Genomic DNA, 16,264 nt, shown 5'->3' with positions numbered 1-16,264 from the left:
TCCCTAGAATTAGGTCCAGTACCGCCCCCTCTCTTGTAGGACTTTCTACATGCTGGCTCAAAAAGCTCTCCTGGATGCACTTTAAGAATTCTACACCCTCTGAGCCTTTCACACTCTGACTATCCCAGTTAATATTGGGGAAGTTGAAATCCCCCATTATTATTTGCACATTTCTCTGAGATTTGCCTACATATCTGTTCCTCTATCTCCCCCTGACTGTTTGGAGGCCTATAGTACACTCCCAGCAAAGTGCTTGCCCCCTTTTTGTTTTTAAGCTCCACCCATATGGCCTCATTAGAGGAACCTGCTAATATATCATCCCTCCTTACTGCAGTAATTGACTCCTTAATTAATATTGCGACACCCCCTCCTTATACCTCCCCCTCTGTCTCGCCTGAAGATTCTGTACCCCGGAATATTGAGCTGCCAGTCTTGCCCCTCCCTCAACCATGTCTCCGTGATAGCAACAATATCATACTCCCATGTGTTTATCAACACCTTCAGTTCATCCACCTTATTTGCAAGACTCATTGCATTAAAATAGATGCCATCCAGCCTTGCCCTTATATATTTGCCCTGTCTACCAAGCTGACTTGTTTTTTTCTCTATAATTGGCAGCACATCACCCCCTATTTCAGCTCCCCTCTGTATCCCATCCCCCTGCCAAGTTAGTTTAAACCCCCCCCAACAGTGCTAGCAAACCTCCCCGCAAGGATATTTGTCCCGCTCTGGTTCAGGTGCAACCCGTCCGACTTGTACAAGTCCCACCTTTCCCAGAAGTAGGCCCAGTGATCCAGGAAACTAAAACCCTCCCTCCTGCACCAACTCTTTAGCCACGCATTCATCTGTTCTATCCTCCTATTCCTATACTCACTAGCACGTGGCACTGGGAGTAATCCAGAGATTACAACCTTTGAGGTACTGCTCTTTAATCTGCTACCTAGCTCCCTAAATTCTTGATGCAGGACCTCATCCCCCTTCCTACCTATGTCGTTGGTCCCAATGTGGACCACGACCTCTGCCTGCTCACCCTCCCCCTTAAGAATGCCCTGTAGCCGCTCAGTGACATCCATGACCCTGGCCCCAGGGAGGGAACAAACCATCCTGGAGTCACGTTTGCGGCCACAGAAACGCCTATCTGTTCCCCTTATGATAGAATCCCCTACCACTATTGCTCTCCCACTCTTTTTCCTCCCTTTCTGAGCAGCAGAAGCGTCCCTGGTGCCAGGAAGTTGGCTGCTGCTGCTTTCCCCTGGTGAGTCATCCCCCTCAACAGTATTCAACTTGGTATACCTGTTTGAAAGGGGGATGACCGCAGGGGTCCCCTGCACTTCCTGCCTGCCTCTGTTGCTCCGACTGATGGTCACCCAATTCCTTTCTGCCTGTGCAGCCCTACCCTGCGGCGTGAACAACTCGCTAAACGTGCTATCCACGACCCTCTCAGCATCGCGCATGCTCCAAAACTCATCCACCCGCAGCTCGAGCGCCGCAATGCGGTCTACAAGTAGCTGCAGCTGGATGCATTTCTTGCACACATGGTCGTCAGGAATACTGGCAGCGTCCCTGACTTCCCACATGGAGCAAGAGGAGCAGAACACGGGGCTGAGCTCTCCTGCCATGACTTACACCTTTAATTAATTTTAAAATTTATTCAGTACCCCAGTTACAGGTATACTCTAGGGCGCTTTATTTACCAACTGTCCCCACTACACCACAGAGACCCTAGAAATTTAACACCACAGAATTCAAGCTTGCCCGTTGATTCCCTACCAGCTTCGCGCCAATCCTGCTTTTAACATGATGTTCTGAGCAGGCGCCAAAGGCATGTGCCTGAAGCCGGTCAGGATCTGATGACGTCCTCAAGCCCAGTGATACAGGGAGCTTGCACTAAATAAGGTTCTTGACCTGGGCTCGCAGCATCCTGCAGGCCCAGGTCTCCACCGTTACATCACACACAAGAGGCCTGCGCAATTCAATCCCAATGGCTCTTCCGCCAAGAACACAAAATCCTTCCTGATATCCCACAGTGTAGTATAATATGCAGCTCACTCTTTATCACTTTCAGATCAGAATAGAAAACATGTTTGGAGAATAGGTGGAAAATCCATTAACACCAGCCATCAGACCAATATGAATGAACACGCATTATAGATAGAATATCTAGAAAGTGACAGACTTGAAAATGAGCTCCTTAACCCCTTGGGAATTACTGTATAACCACTGCTCCTTTCGAACCATTCTGCAACCATTGCTGTCATCATTCATCAAGAGGAGGCAGTGATTTAAAGCTGAAGTCTGTTGTACTGATTTTCTCCTGTAATTTTAAATGTTAGAAAGGGATATATTTATCGTTCAGTTATTCCTTTTTGCTTTACTAATTGCTGGTCAAAGGGAGGTTGGGACCGGATATTTTGTGTTGTACCTGTACCACCTTCTGTTGTGACACCATGAAGGTCCACTCCAATGACATCATGAATGAAATGCAGTTTATGGAACCAAAATATGCAGTTCATACAACCAAAACCTAATCCTGTTGTCACTAGTGCAGAACTCCAATCTCCTTGACCCTAGAGGGTGAGGCAGTTCAGTGGGTAAAGCCATCGCCATTGAGAGGGTCAGTGATGCTCTCTATCAAGGAGGAATCCACTTTTCAGAAAGCAGACATCCCTCTGCTAATTGAACTATTTTATACATGATAACCCTCTTGTACTCCATGACCTGAGCCATTAGTGTTTCATTCATCTTCCCCCTACTCCCACCACCCACAATTTCAAGAATCCTGTATACATTTCCCACATTGATTAAAAGGAAGAGCTTCATTTTACTTGGAAATTTTGACAGCCCTGTAAAATCTCATTATTTATGTGAGCGGTTCAGAAATGGAAATATAGCCATTCCAGCCCTTTCCTAACTTAAATTAAAGAGACACCTTGGAGCATCCACAAACCAGTATTCAGGTTCAGAGCTTCTTGTGGAGACGGGGTGGATCCAGGAGCTGTTTGAAGCGGAGGCTCTGATGGAGGTTGTGCAGTGAAAAGTTGACCATGAGCCAGCAGAGGTTATTTCTGGGGTCCAGTAGAGGTGGTTAGGGGCCTCGGGTGTTAGATCAATCAGTTCTCTTTTAAAGGCGTCAATTAACCTTGAGTCAACTACCTTCTCTGGGAGCCTGTTGACCATATCCACTCTCCTGTGAGGTGGGGAGGAGGACAGGGGGAGGAGAGGATGTTTTCTGCTCTCTGGCCTTGCTCAGTTTTTGTGAATTTTGTACTTGTGCACTCTAGGCTCATTGTCCAAGTTAAATATCTGAGTACAAGGTTGTGCTTAGTTTACCCGTTCTATGGCAAGAGTAAAGGAGACAAGTCACCATGGCACCTCCCAGAAGTGACACAGTTGGGCCTGAAGTTGGTGTCGTGTGTGTGTGGGGTGGAGGGAATTGTTTTTATTGGTACAAGAGGAGAAACCTGGAAAGAATAGGACGGGTAAATTAAAGGGGGGAAAGGGGCAGCGTATTGCAACTACTCCATTGGTACTATTTTGTTATTTGATTTATATCTGTAGCTTGCTTGGGTTTAGGCTGTTACATTTGGTGAGCAGGCTCTGGGAAAGTAATTTGGCAGTGGGAGACATAACATACTACCTGAGTGTTGGAATTATCACATAATGTCCAACAAGATGAAACAAATTAGGATCTGTCATCACTTTAAAGAGGGAAATCCACTTTGATGCCCCTGGCTGCCCTGAGCAGTGCTGTTACTCCTGTAATCACTTTATATATTGATTCCCAAGCAATTCTCCCCACTTGTTTTAAAGGCAAATGCATTAAAGCAAAGAATGTCTTCCTGCAGAACAAATTAGTAGCCAATAGCCACACCTTTTGATTGAATTATGTGGTACATAGAGAGCAAAAGGCTTTGTTACTTAATGGTTGAGTATGTGACATGAAAAGGAGGCTTTAGTAGACCTTGGTCTTGCTGCAGCTTTGCCAGATATCATTGACTGACTGGGTAATGTAGTGTATGTACCCGTCTACCTTTAAGGAAACTATTGTATGTAACCGTTCACCTTTAAGAGAACTACTTTAGGTGTGGCACTACTTGTTTGGCTTCTGTATACTGTAATACCGACAGTGACCACACCAGTATATAAGTGTTGTGGCAGGATTGCTGGGGCAGATTCGCCCTGACCTTTGAATAGTAAAGACCTGTTTGTTTGTTACTCCTGAAGTCTGTGTCGTTATTAACAGTACAACCCACAGACTTTACAGTGGCGACGAGTCCGATCGTACCCTGCGGCAAGATTACCAAAGCAACTAAAGAGCGTCGAAGAGAGGCAACCGCCCTCGTCGTTATGCTGGGAGAAAACACGAGGCTGCAGCAATAGAAAGGAAGAAGACTTAGCAACAAAAGCTTCCATCAGCAACAGGCACTGACTACCCTTCTACCACGGTGCGGAGTGAGCCGATCAGCAGGAAACAAGGCGGCCGCGGAGACTGTGAGTAGGGAAAAGTGTAACGAAATCCGGAGGATAAGGGCTGTGCACTCGACCACGGTCGAGGGGGAGCAGAGCTGGTCAGGAAGGCGGGTCCAACGGCATCGTGAGATAGCCGGACCGCGATCGGCGGGAAAAGCCGGGCAGCGACCGAAGCCACGAAGCGCTGAGACCGGGAGCAGGCGCGGGAAGAGAGAAACTCAGCCGCAGCCGGGGAGGGAAGCACCGGACTGCGTGAGGGCTGGGAGGCGAACGGGAGCCGGGCGTGTGGGAGAGGCAGAGCCGACCAAAGGAGGCTGCGCGAGAGCCAGTCCAGCGGCTGAACTGTTCTCCACCAACGGGGTACCCAGCGCCGGTAGAGCCGAACGTGGGGGAGAGAGAGACAGAGCCGAGCAAGGGGAGAGAGACTGCGCGAGAGCCAGTCCAGCGGCTGAACTGTTCTCCGTGAATGGGGTACCCAGCACCGGTAGAGCCGTGCGAGCGGGAGAGAAAGACAGAGCCGAGTAGGGGGAGCTGTGCGGAAGCCAGCCCAGCGGCTGAACCTGTCCGCTGTGGGGAAAGTGTACCCCTCCCACCAGGGAAGAAACGCGGGAAGCCGCCATTAGGCAGAGAAGACGACAGACGCGGGAGACCGCCATTGAAGGGGCGGGGAGAGAAGGAAAGAGCGGGAAACCACCATTTTCGCGGGAAAAACCGCCATCTTAGAAATAAATAAATAATAAATAAGAATTTAAAGAAATACTTGTGCTGCTCCCAAGGAAAGGAAGATGCCTAAGCGAGGGAATATTAACGATTTTAATTCTGAGATAGAAGACTGGGCCACGTACGTGGAACGCATCGAGATCTATTGTGAAGCCAACAAAATAGAGGAAGACGACAAAGCGATAACATTGCTAAACTCGATGGGCGCAAAGACATACGGGCTCTTGAAGCATCTACTAGCACCAGCTAAACTGGCGGATCAGACTTTCGAAGGGATTGTGGCTGTTCTGAAGGACCACTTGAACCCCACACCGTTGATGTTGGCTGAACGATTCAAATTCTATGCAAGAACGCAACGGAAAGACGAAAGCAACGCGGAATATTTGGTCGAACTGCGTAGGCTAGCGAAATGCTGCCAGTTCGGAGGGAATCTGACAGAGGCACTGCGAAACAAGTTCGTATGTGGATTGTCCAAAGAAGGGACGCAAAAGCGACTACTGGAAGAGAACGACCTCACACTAGACAGGGCTGTTCTTATAGCTGCATCGCACGAAGCCGCAGCGAAAGGAACGGCAGGAATGCAGCTGAAGGCGGTGGCACTCGGGGTGGACCAAATTACCTCGAATACAACAAAATGCTATAGTTGTGGGAAGACAACGCACGACCAGAATCAATGCTGGTTTAAGAACCAAGAATGTAGGAAATGTGGCAAACTGGGTCACATCGCAAAGGTATGCCGGTCAGGGAAGAAGACCAACAACCAAAGGAAGCCACCACAAGAAAAGTACAGCAAGGTACACAAGGTGGCTGAGAAGAGTTCAGACGAACAGAATTCAGACTCAGACCCAAACAACCAGGAGCTGGGTAGTCTGAGAATTCACAATGTGGGGAGGGAAGCTGATCTACAAACTATCTGGGTCATGCTAAGAATAGCTGGAGTCCAAGTAAGAATGGAGTTGGACACTGGATCAGCTCTATCAGTCATCAATCGAAGGGACTACCACCGGCTATTCTCTCACATACCCTTAAGGAATACCAAGTTCGTATTACAGACATACACGGGGCATAAGGTATACCCCATGGGGAAGATAAGAGTCAAGGTGAGAGATAGGGGTAAAGAACACCCAAGAATGAACTTGTACGTATTATCTGAGGGAGGACCACCACTTCTAGGACGAGAGTGGATCAAGAAAATAGACATGGAATGGCACTATCTAAAAGCCATAATGAGTGAGGACTCGGTGCAAGCTATCAGCTCAGATTCTGAAACGGATGACGATAAGACCAACTCAAATATGGAAGACAAGGCTAAAATTAACTTGCCGACTATGGTGGAGAAAACGAAGACATGCATAAAGGCTTATGCTACCGAGAAGAATAAAGCTTCAGAGCAGAACTCCAGTTTGACAGAGAATTCTGAGCCTGTCCAAGTTAAGGACTTATCCACGACGGAAGAACACCGAACTCGGACTCAAACTTATTTCAAAGTACGACAACAATTAGAACAGTTGCGTTACCGTCTCGTACAAGAGATGAAAACAATGGAAAAGTTCTGGGACACCGAATGGGAGAACCTGGAAAGACAGCAGAGGCAGCTAGCTCAAGCAAAGAGCGACCCTAGAGCCATCGTGACCAATTACCGATCACATCTCCCTTATGATGTTCAGGAGTTAGAATATTTGCATGATCTGGAGATACAGCATAAAGGCAAACCACGCTACACTGAGGATTTTGTTCTGCAATTGGAGACGGAGCTAGTGCAAGCAAGGTTAAGAGAAGCTGAATCGCAGTGTGCACTTAAAGATATGCAGAAAAAAATCTTGGACATGGAAAAGAGAAACGCTTCTTTACCTGATGTGAATAATGTGGCCATGTTGCAAGAGGAGCTTATAGGGGCGAAACTGAAAGAAGCTAAGCAAAGGATGTTGGAACTTGAAACACAGAACCAAATCAGCAGTAACCAGCTATGTCGAGCAGAGAAGGAGTGCAATGGTCTACAGGAGAAGGTGCAATATCTCTCAGCCCAGAATAAGGGACTACTCACTCAGTTAAATGAAAGTAATCGGAAAATGGCTGAGATAGACTGCAAGAATAAAGAAGATTTGATGGCAGTGAGACTTCGAGAGGCAGATAGCATAGCAGCCTTGGCTGAACTCCAACAGGAAATTGCGAAAGAAGCAAATGAAGAGGAATCTTCAGGAAGCCAGGATGTTATTCCAGTTCTTCTCTACGACTCCTTACAAGCAGAGTGTGAGAAGTTGAAAGAACAGTATGAACAGGCCCAGGCTACAATTCTGGAGGGGGTTAACTCGGCAACCTCCGAAAAGCTAGTTTCAGTAGAAGCATATGAACAACTAAAGGTTGAACATGAGCAAGAAGTCCAAAGGCTGCAGGAAATTCTTGATGAGCTCAAGGCCAAGACAGACTCATCGGTAGAAGTTCCATCCATAGATGAGAAATTAGAGGTGAAAAACATGGCAGAACATGAAAGACAAGATGTCCAAGAACTCATAAAAATATTGAAGGAAACCCAAGACAAATATGAGGCGGCAATGTCCGAGGTTCAACAACTTGAAGAACAGATTCAACTGGGAACCCTTTCAGTGGAAGAAAAGGAAACTAAGAAACACAGAGACTGTAAGAATGGTCCCTGAACATGAGCTAGAGAGCATCAGGGCGCAACTTTTCCGAGCGCTGAAAGCCAAAGTACAAGAGGAACAGAAGGTGGAAGCATTGGAGGAAAAGGTGGATGAAATGGAGAAGACTCTGATCCACAGTGTTCCCGTGGAAGAGTTAACGGTCAGCCAACTCCTTCATATGCTGAGGGAAAAGACTCTGCAATGGGAACAATCTGAACACGAGCTTCAATCTTCAACGGGAAGGAGTTCGGAGCTCTCAAAAGTTTGGGAAATAGCTGAGGTTGCAAAACAGACTTTACTGGGATGCCAAAAGTACGCTGAATCGCGTCTATGTGAACAACAGAATGTTGAAACAGCTGCTCCAGTAGAAGGATTGAATAGCCCGATCAATCAATCCCCGAGGGAAGGGGAAGTGTTGAAATCACAAATGAGGTCATTAGTGAAGGATTTGCAGGAAACCCAGGAAGAGCGGGATGAAGATGAATGCATGAAGAAGTCTTTTCAAGAAAGATGTCTAGGGAAGGAACCACAGTCAGCTAACGTCCAGATGGGTAAGGAGGAAGTAGAAGGCCCTCTCGCTGGCCTAACTCAGGACGAACCCGAATATTACCATGACCTGTTGAGTGACACTGAATATTACGAGGATGTGGTCTGCCCAAGTTGTGAGGAAAACTCCCAAAGTGCTGAAATCAGGATGAAACACTTAAGGTCTAAGGAACATAGAGAGTTGGTGGCGCTACAGCTGGCAGCCGAGAAAGGAGCCCCGAGAGTCTCAAAAAGGCAGAAAAGAAAAAGAAGAGGCAGAAGACAATAACTATCTAAAATATTATCACTTCTACTGATGTAAGCCCCCAAAGTGTGGACTGAGTGATATACAAAGTCGACAGCACTGGCTTGTTGTAAGAAAGACAGACCCAATAATTGAAGTAAAAACGGTTTATTCAGGCCTGGGGAGCTGTGGCTCTTGCGTCCCAACACAAGGCTCCAACTCCACCGAATCTCTTGAGGTTTACACAGTTATACACATATTCCGAGACCTCCTACTCCAGAGGCCCAATCGATTTAAAAGTCTATACATTAATCACTAACTAGGTGTGCCTAACTTCTACAAGGTAACCAATAACATAAGTTTCACTTTTCACTGTATGGGCCTGTGGCCCCTCTGATTTCTTGGAAATGAGTCATCAGGTCATGTGATTTCTGAGAAACGAGACCCTCTCTCTCTTGACCACTACTAAGTTTCGTTTTTCCAGAAAAGGGTTATGTCATTGATGTAAGCCCCCAAAGTGTGGACTGAGTGATATACACAGTCGACAACACTGGCTTGTTGTAAGAAAGACAGACCCAATAATTGAAGTAAAAACGGTTTATTCAGGCCTGGGGAGCTATGGCTCTTGCGTCCCAACACAAGGCTCCAACTCCACCGAATCTCTTGAGGTTCACACAGTTATACAAAAATTAAGGCCCTGCCCTAAAGGCGGGGATAAGCTTATTAACATATACAGAATTATAGTTAAATTGTAATTATAAAACCATGACATTCCATTCTTCTAGTCGCTTACAAATCTCACATTTCGTTATCAGTTGGTCTTGTTACTTTCTCATGACCCGGGCCTCAATTTTATTACTTTACGATCGTCCATTTGCTGTTGTCAGATGGCTTGGTCTTTCTAAGTATTTCTCTAAGATAGTAGATCTTTCCAAAGCGGGCAATCCGCAGACTTTCTGTCTCTCTCTCTTGAATTATTTCTACAGAGCAAAAACACTTTAGTTAGTTAAAAGAATAGAACCCTATTGAGCTTCACACTTAACAAACCCTTAAGTGCAAAGGTGTCGACTCGCGTGGCCGAACCCATATATCTCTCCCTCTTTCTAAGGGGTTGTTTTGACAGTTTTAATCTCTCCGCAGTTAACCCGTAGTCCTGTTTAAACCTTATCTGGGTTTATACAATTTTTACAGATTTCTATTGTTCAACTCAGAGCACAAATTAACCTATTCCCTCCATTTTATATATTGGTGTTATAGATGAATCCTGGTTTGTTTTACCTTATTAAATCCAATTTTTAATATCTTACTTCAGTCATTGTCTCTTTTTGTAAGTTTCATCTCTCTAAACTGGTATGGTCATTTCTGCAATTAAACATACGAATAATTAGTACATTTCATCTTTAAACATTTTGCTGCGCAATTGCGTTCTACTAAACGTGCCCTGTTACGCTCATTTTTAAATCTTACTTCAGTTCCTCCTTTTGACCTTTTGGACAATTGTTCCAAAACAGGTCAACAGGCATGTCCACTGCCTGGTGTCTGCCAGAGCGTGCACTCCCTGGCCTTCTACCAGTCTAGGTTATACATGTATATATCCTATCAATTTGGAGGCCGACTTCCCCCCTCTGTGGTATGGTGGTCTTTCCTCTACGGTGGGCTTTCCTTTAGGGTGGTCTTTCCTTTATGCACTCCTTCTGGTGTAACCATTCCCGGGGCCCCTTAGACCCTGCACTAATGGTTGAGGCTTTTCTGCTCAAGCCGGTCCCTCATTCCCACATGGGGTGTGTGACGTGCCAATTCGAGACTGTCATCACACACCAGTCCTCATTCACCACCCTCCTTCTGCCACCCTCCTTCTGCCACCTCCATCTTACGGTTGGCCGGCCCAGTCTTTAATTACCATGCCCAATTAATCCCATATAATTTCAGGGCTTCCCATCGCGTCTTACACCATTTGCCTTGGAGAGGCGGGGGAGTTGTCCATTCTTAACATCGCTTCCTGCCCCTCTTCAGGCTCTACTTCCTTCACCGCGCCAATTTCGGCCTTACTCATTCTGGCACAAAGGCACTGGAGAAATAAAAATACACAATATATCAGAATAACAATCAAGAGAAATATCATTATGCCTTGTACCACCGAGGCGCCCAAAGTCCCCGACCATCCTGATCCCCAATTATCAAAATATGAGGAAGTGGGGGGGCCTCTAGTTTTCCTGGCCACCTCCTGAATGTGATTGGCGAGATTTTCAATCTCTTCTGATGGCCCTATTAGAGCACACGTTCCTCCTTCTTTAGCCAATAAGTAGTCTAAGGCCATTCGGTTCTGCATTGATACAGTGCGCGTGGCCACCAGTTCCTCATTTATTGATCTGGCTATCCCGGCTGTATCATTGGCCACTTGTTCCAATAAGGTATTTAATTGATCTGTTTCATGAAGGGCCCTGTGTATCCCATAGAAAGGCCACATCATAGCCACCACCTTTTCCCAGGATTGTACCGCCCGCTTGCTCCTGCCCACCGAAACCCCTTGTTGTGCGTCGGTTAGGGTTCCATAGTGGGTTACATCTGGCCATACAAAGCCTAGGTAGCATGATCCTCTCCAGTCATGCGGCAGCCAGGGGTATGCTCTTTCCCCACATATAAAATATGTGCCATTATAGGCGTGTACGGTCTTATTGACTCTGAGCATGTCCTCCCATGAATGCTGTGCGGTTTTTCCTTTGCCCCACTTTCCTCCGCTGGTTTTATTAATCATATTAGTCCAATCTAAGGAAATAAGATCCCCTACTGGAGTGACCACTCCATTTCTGGTCCTAGAGATTGCCTCTACTTCAATGAAGTTATCACAAAGACTCCACCCCATGAACTGTCCCTTGCTCCTGGCTTTGTTTAGACACCACCCTCCCCGGTGCTCCCCCACCAGTATTAATGCGGGAGGTGGTTCGTTTGCATCGAAAGAAGTCAGGTACCAGCCCTCAAATCTGTTCATTGGGTATCCGGCTGTCCTCCACATCTTCGTGCACATGTTGTTTAACCAAGAATAGTTACCGGAACTTGTGTTCTGCCTGATCAGCCACTCGACTATTTCAGGATACTCATACCCCGTGCCCGCTACCAAGGGAATCCCTCCCTTTGAGTGTGTGGGGATCCTGGTGCAAACCCAACAACTCGAGAGGTTTAACTGACTGGCGTACTTCCAGGACATGTACAGGTAACTGTTCCCCGCGCTTGCGGGTTTCCCTTCCACATTGTCGGGCGCCCTTAGGCTCAAAAGGCCAAAAAATAAAAAGATAATCATTCTGTTTGTTGCCTGTTAGCTGTCTCTTTCGTTCTGGTTTCTTCTCCGATAGGTTCTGTGAAAATACAAGGCTGGTCGTCACCAGCAATTGGTTAATCCAATCCTATTATTCCTACTACTTCGGGCTCTATATCGCCCCAACATGCGCACCGCAATTCTACAGTCATTTAATTTATACTAAGACTTTCGGTTTCTCGGACTCCTATAATGAGTGGTTATACTTATTCTAGGTTTCAGTTTATCCTCACTAATTCCATCCTTTCTCCTGGTTGGTTCACTGGTGGTGGCACGCCCCTCTGTTCCTGGTTAACATCCCAGAGGTATTTAAATATATAAACTACAAAGAATACTACTACCACCACACAGCACGACGTTACTAATGCGAATCTGAAGTCGTTGCTCTCCTGCTGGACTCTAAGCCGGTAGTCCTCGCTCTCGCTGTAAAGTATAATTTCCGGATTACTCATTGGCTCCCTTATATAATTTCAGCTGTGTCCAGTGTTTCCACCTCCCTTTTCCCATGCCCTGTATATCTATATATGCACATGTATCACTGGTCATTAGCACCTCGTAGGGTCCTTCCCACCGGAGCCTTAGTCCCGGTTTTACCAGTAGGATTTTAGACATTACCTGGCTTCCCACCCCGGGTAATACCCTTTCTGTTCCTCTGCGTCCTTTTCTAGGTCCCGAATTATCTGCTGGTCTCTGGCCTCCTGTCTTAACCCATGTAGTTCCGTGCACAGTTGTTTCACGAACCTACCAATTCGGTCTTTTAAGGGTCCTACATCCCCCTCCCCGGTGGCTACTCCTTCGGGGAGGGCCATGGCCCGTCCGGTCATTAATTCGAAAGGGGTTAATCCGGTTATCCTATTTGGTGTAGCTCTCAGTCTCATTAAAATCGCGGGTAGCAGCTCTGCCCAACCTTGTCCTGTTTCTTCAATTGCTTTAGTGAGGGATCGCTTGAGTGTCCGATTCATCCTCTCTACCATGCCTGAACTCTCCGGATGGTACGGTATATGGAATCTCTGTTTTACTCCTAGCAGAGCACAGGCTTCCTTCATTACCCTGCCAGTGAAGTGTGTCCCATTATCTGAATCTACTTGTAAAGGGATTCCCCACCTGGGTATTATTTCTTCTGCCATGATCCGGGCTACTGTACTTGCCGTACAGTTCCAGGTGGCGAAAGCCTCCACCCACCGGGTAAACTGGTCAATTATCACCAAGCAATACATCCTTCCTTTGCTCTTAATTAGGGGTCCCGTGAAGTCAATTTGTATCTTCTCCCAGGGTCCCTTTGGCCTCGGCTGTCTACCCCACTTTACTTTCACTTGCTTCCCGGTATTGCATTGTGCACAGATGTGGCAATCCTTGCAATACTTTCTCACACTGTTTGAGAGTCCGGGCCACCACCAACATCGGCTCAAGTTCTCTGTCATTCGGCTGGTTCCTGTGTGGGCCAACCCATGATACAACCTCATTATTTCCTGTTGAATGCAGCTGGGTGCACAGACCCGACCTTCCTTTCTCCAGACCTCATCCCTTGATTGCTCCGCCCCTTTCTCTTTCCAGATTTTTAATTCGGTCTCTGGTGTGTTTTGGTGCAGTTTGACAATATTATACTCGACAGGCACAAGGGGTATTGGGGCGCTTTCGGTTGCTTTAGTGCAAGCACAGGACCCCTCAATTATGGCTTTGGTGGCTAAATCTGCTGCCCTGTTTCCCTGTTCTTGGGGGGTCTTGCCTTTGGTGTGTGCTTTGACCTTTACTACGGCTACTTCCATTGGCCCGTGCGCAGCTTCCACTAATGATTTTACTAAGTTTAAATGCTGGATGGGGGCTCCCCCAGAAGTGACATATCCCCTCCGACTCCAGGAGGCCATGTAGTCATGCACTACCCCAAAGGCGTAGCGGCTATCTGTGTATATATTGGCTCTTTTTCCCTCGGCCATCCTCAGGGCTTTCGTTAGAGCGGTCAGTTCGGCTGCTTGGGCGGAGTTATCCCCGGAGAGGGTCCCTGCTTGTAACACTGTCCCATCCACATCTACCACTGCCCAGCCTGTCCTCGGCTTTCCCTGCACGTACTTCCGGGATCCATCCACGTATAATTCTAAGTCTGCCTCAGCCAGGGGTATTTCCCTTATTCTATCTATATCATTTTCTGGCACCTCCTCATTCATACATTGGTGGTCCTCCCCTTCCAGGATCATCATGGAGGCGGGGTTCTGCCTCATGTCCCTGACTATCTGCACGGACTTGTTTCTGGGTAAGAGTACCGCCTCCCAGGCTGCTCGCCGTGCGGTCGAGACAGACTTTAGTCGTCCCTTATTTAGTAGTTCTACCAGGGTGTGCTGGGTGTGTAGCACAATCTCTCCGGCCATTATAATTGGTTCACTGATTTGTACTGCCCATCTGGCGCAGTCTATAGCGGCCACACAGCGGGGCATACCTGCCACGACGGGGGATCGCCTTGTTGAGTAATAGGCTACCGCTCTCATGCTTCCTCCGTGCTCCTGAGCTACTACGGCGCTATAATGTCCGTCATGGTTATGACAGAATATGTGATACGGTCTTCTCTGGTCCGGCAATCCTAGCGCGGGTGCGGCGGTTAAGGCGCGTTTAAGCTTTGAGAATGCTTCTTCCTGTATTGCCATCCACTCAATGGGTTCTTCCGCTGCCCTACCCAATACAATACAATACAAATCGCTTTATTGGCATGATAAGGTACATCTTATGTTGCCAAAGCATCAAAATACATTTATGGTTGAACACATAAACGCGGTTCCATTCATACAGTGTATAAACCCCCTTTTGTTAATTCATACAGGGGTGCTGCCATGCGCGAGAAGCCCTCTATAAAGTTCCTGCTGAAGTTAGAGACCGAGCACTGTCGTACTCCTCTCACATCTATGGGTCTAGGCATTCGGCTGATTGCCTCTTTCCTTTCCTCTGGCATAGCCCTCTTTCCCATACTGACCCTATACCCCAGGTACATGACTTCTGATTTCCCGATCTGAGCTTTGGCTGGGTTTGCCTTAAAACCCGCCTCCCGCAGGGCTGAGAGAACTTTTGTTAAAGCCTCCCTATGTCCTTCGTGGGTGTCAGATGCGATTAGGAGGTCATCTACATACTGCAGGAGGGTACTGTTTTCTTCCTCTAAATCTATGTTTTCCAAAGCTTTAGCCATGTGGCGATGAAAGATGGCGGGGCTATTATGGAATCCCTGTGGAACTCGCGTCCACGTATACTGCTTGTTGTCTACGGTAAAAGCAAACTTTTCTTGTGAGTCCTCATGCAGAGGAATCGACCAGAATCCGTTTGCGATGTCTAGCACAGTGAATATTTTATGCTCGGGCTTTAAACCGTTAAAGATAGTGGCTGGACTCGCCACAATTGGATATTCTTTGGGAGTTACTTTATTCAGGGCCGTATAATCGATTGAGAGTCGATATGAAGTGTCTGGTTTCTTTACGGGCCACACGGGAGAGTTAGTGTCAGATACTGTTTCTCGCAAGATTCCCTGCTTAACTAATTCCAATACAATGCCCCGCACGGCTATTTGTGCCTCCGCTTTGAGTGGATACTGTTTATGGGGTCGGTGGGATGGTCCGGGGACTCTAACGGGATTCATTTTAACCAGCCCGCAGTCCTGCTTATGTATGGCCCATACTTCGGGGAATTGATGGCACAATTCCTCCCACCTCCCCTTTTCATCCCACTTGGGGTCTATCACTTTGATAGCGCTGATGGCACACGCTGTCTTGGGTCCCTTGGACTTATTCCTCTCTTCCTTATGGTTATCTGGCCATAACAGCTTGTCCCGCTTGGGGTCGATTAAAACTCCCACTTCCCTTAATATATCTATTCCCATAATGGTTCCCTCAGCATTTTCACAGATCCAAAAACTTGTTGGTATAGCGATTTTCCCTAAATCTAACAATATTGTCTCACTTTTCCATGCTTTAATTTTAACTCCGCCTATGCCCGAAATAAACATGCTCGTCTTAGTTCGTGGCAAAGGCAAATTTGTCACCGATATCGAGGCCCCTGTGTCTACCAGCATATCGCACTGTCGGCCCCCTATCAGCGCGCCAATAAACATTCTCGGGTCCCCCTTTGCCGGGTTTCCGAGGGCCACTATCCTTCAGGCGTTGCCCTTTTTCATTTGCTTAGCCAGTTTCTCTACTTTCTTCGCCAATTCCTCTATGTCCTCTCCTTCTGAGGCGTCTGAAGAATCGTCTCTTTTAGACCTCCTACTCTTTCTTCTCTTTTCTTGTCGCTCCTTTTCATCTTCCCACTCCTGTATTCCCTTCTTAATCAATTTTGCCACGTTCTCCTCCCTAGTCACAGTCTCTCTAGTGTTAAACCCCG

The 16,264-nt window shown here is 47.1% G+C and overlaps 2 protein-coding genes across 5 annotated transcripts in view; one reads left to right on the top strand and one right to left on the bottom strand.

The window, feature by feature from the left end:
- The window catches only part of b4galt2 (UDP-Gal:betaGlcNAc beta 1,4- galactosyltransferase, polypeptide 2), a 587,897-nt gene that overhangs the window by 92,174 nt on the left and 479,459 nt on the right, over positions 1-16,264 (top strand). The gene's annotated exons all lie outside the window — the stretch shown is intronic.
- LOC147122204 (protein NYNRIN-like) lies at positions 9,181-14,547 on the bottom strand. 3 transcript variants are annotated; one of them, XM_085983109.1, is made up of 3 exons: positions 10,548-14,547; positions 9,906-9,960; positions 9,181-9,578 (listed from the first exon to the last, which is right to left on the bottom strand). In XM_085983109.1, exon 1 carries the CDS (start codon positions 14,545-14,547, stop codon positions 12,523-12,525), a length of 2,025 nt encoding a protein of 674 aa, XP_085839235.1. In that variant the 3' UTR covers positions 9,181-9,578; positions 9,906-9,960; positions 10,548-12,522. The 3 variants fall into 3 exon arrangements, with proteins under 3 accessions (XP_085839235.1, XP_085839233.1, XP_085839234.1); XM_085983107.1 differs by having other exon boundaries at positions 9,906-14,547; XM_085983108.1 differs by having other exon boundaries at positions 9,181-9,960.

Source organism: Somniosus microcephalus, chromosome 3 (genome assembly GCF_052327205.1).
Source record: "Somniosus microcephalus isolate GS21.2 chromosome 3, FLI_Smic_1.0, whole genome shotgun sequence".
NCBI lineage: Eukaryota > Metazoa > Chordata > Chondrichthyes > Squaliformes > Somniosidae > Somniosus > Somniosus microcephalus.
Note: the sequence above shows the minus strand (reverse complement) of the source record. Positions and strands in the feature narration are given on the sequence as shown.

Bases quoted from the DNA above. Each gene is read 5' to 3' on its own strand.
- LOC147122204 (XM_085983107.1), bottom strand. From the start codon at position 14,547: ATGGCAATACAGGAAGAAGCATTCTCAAAGCTTAAACGCGCCTTAACC.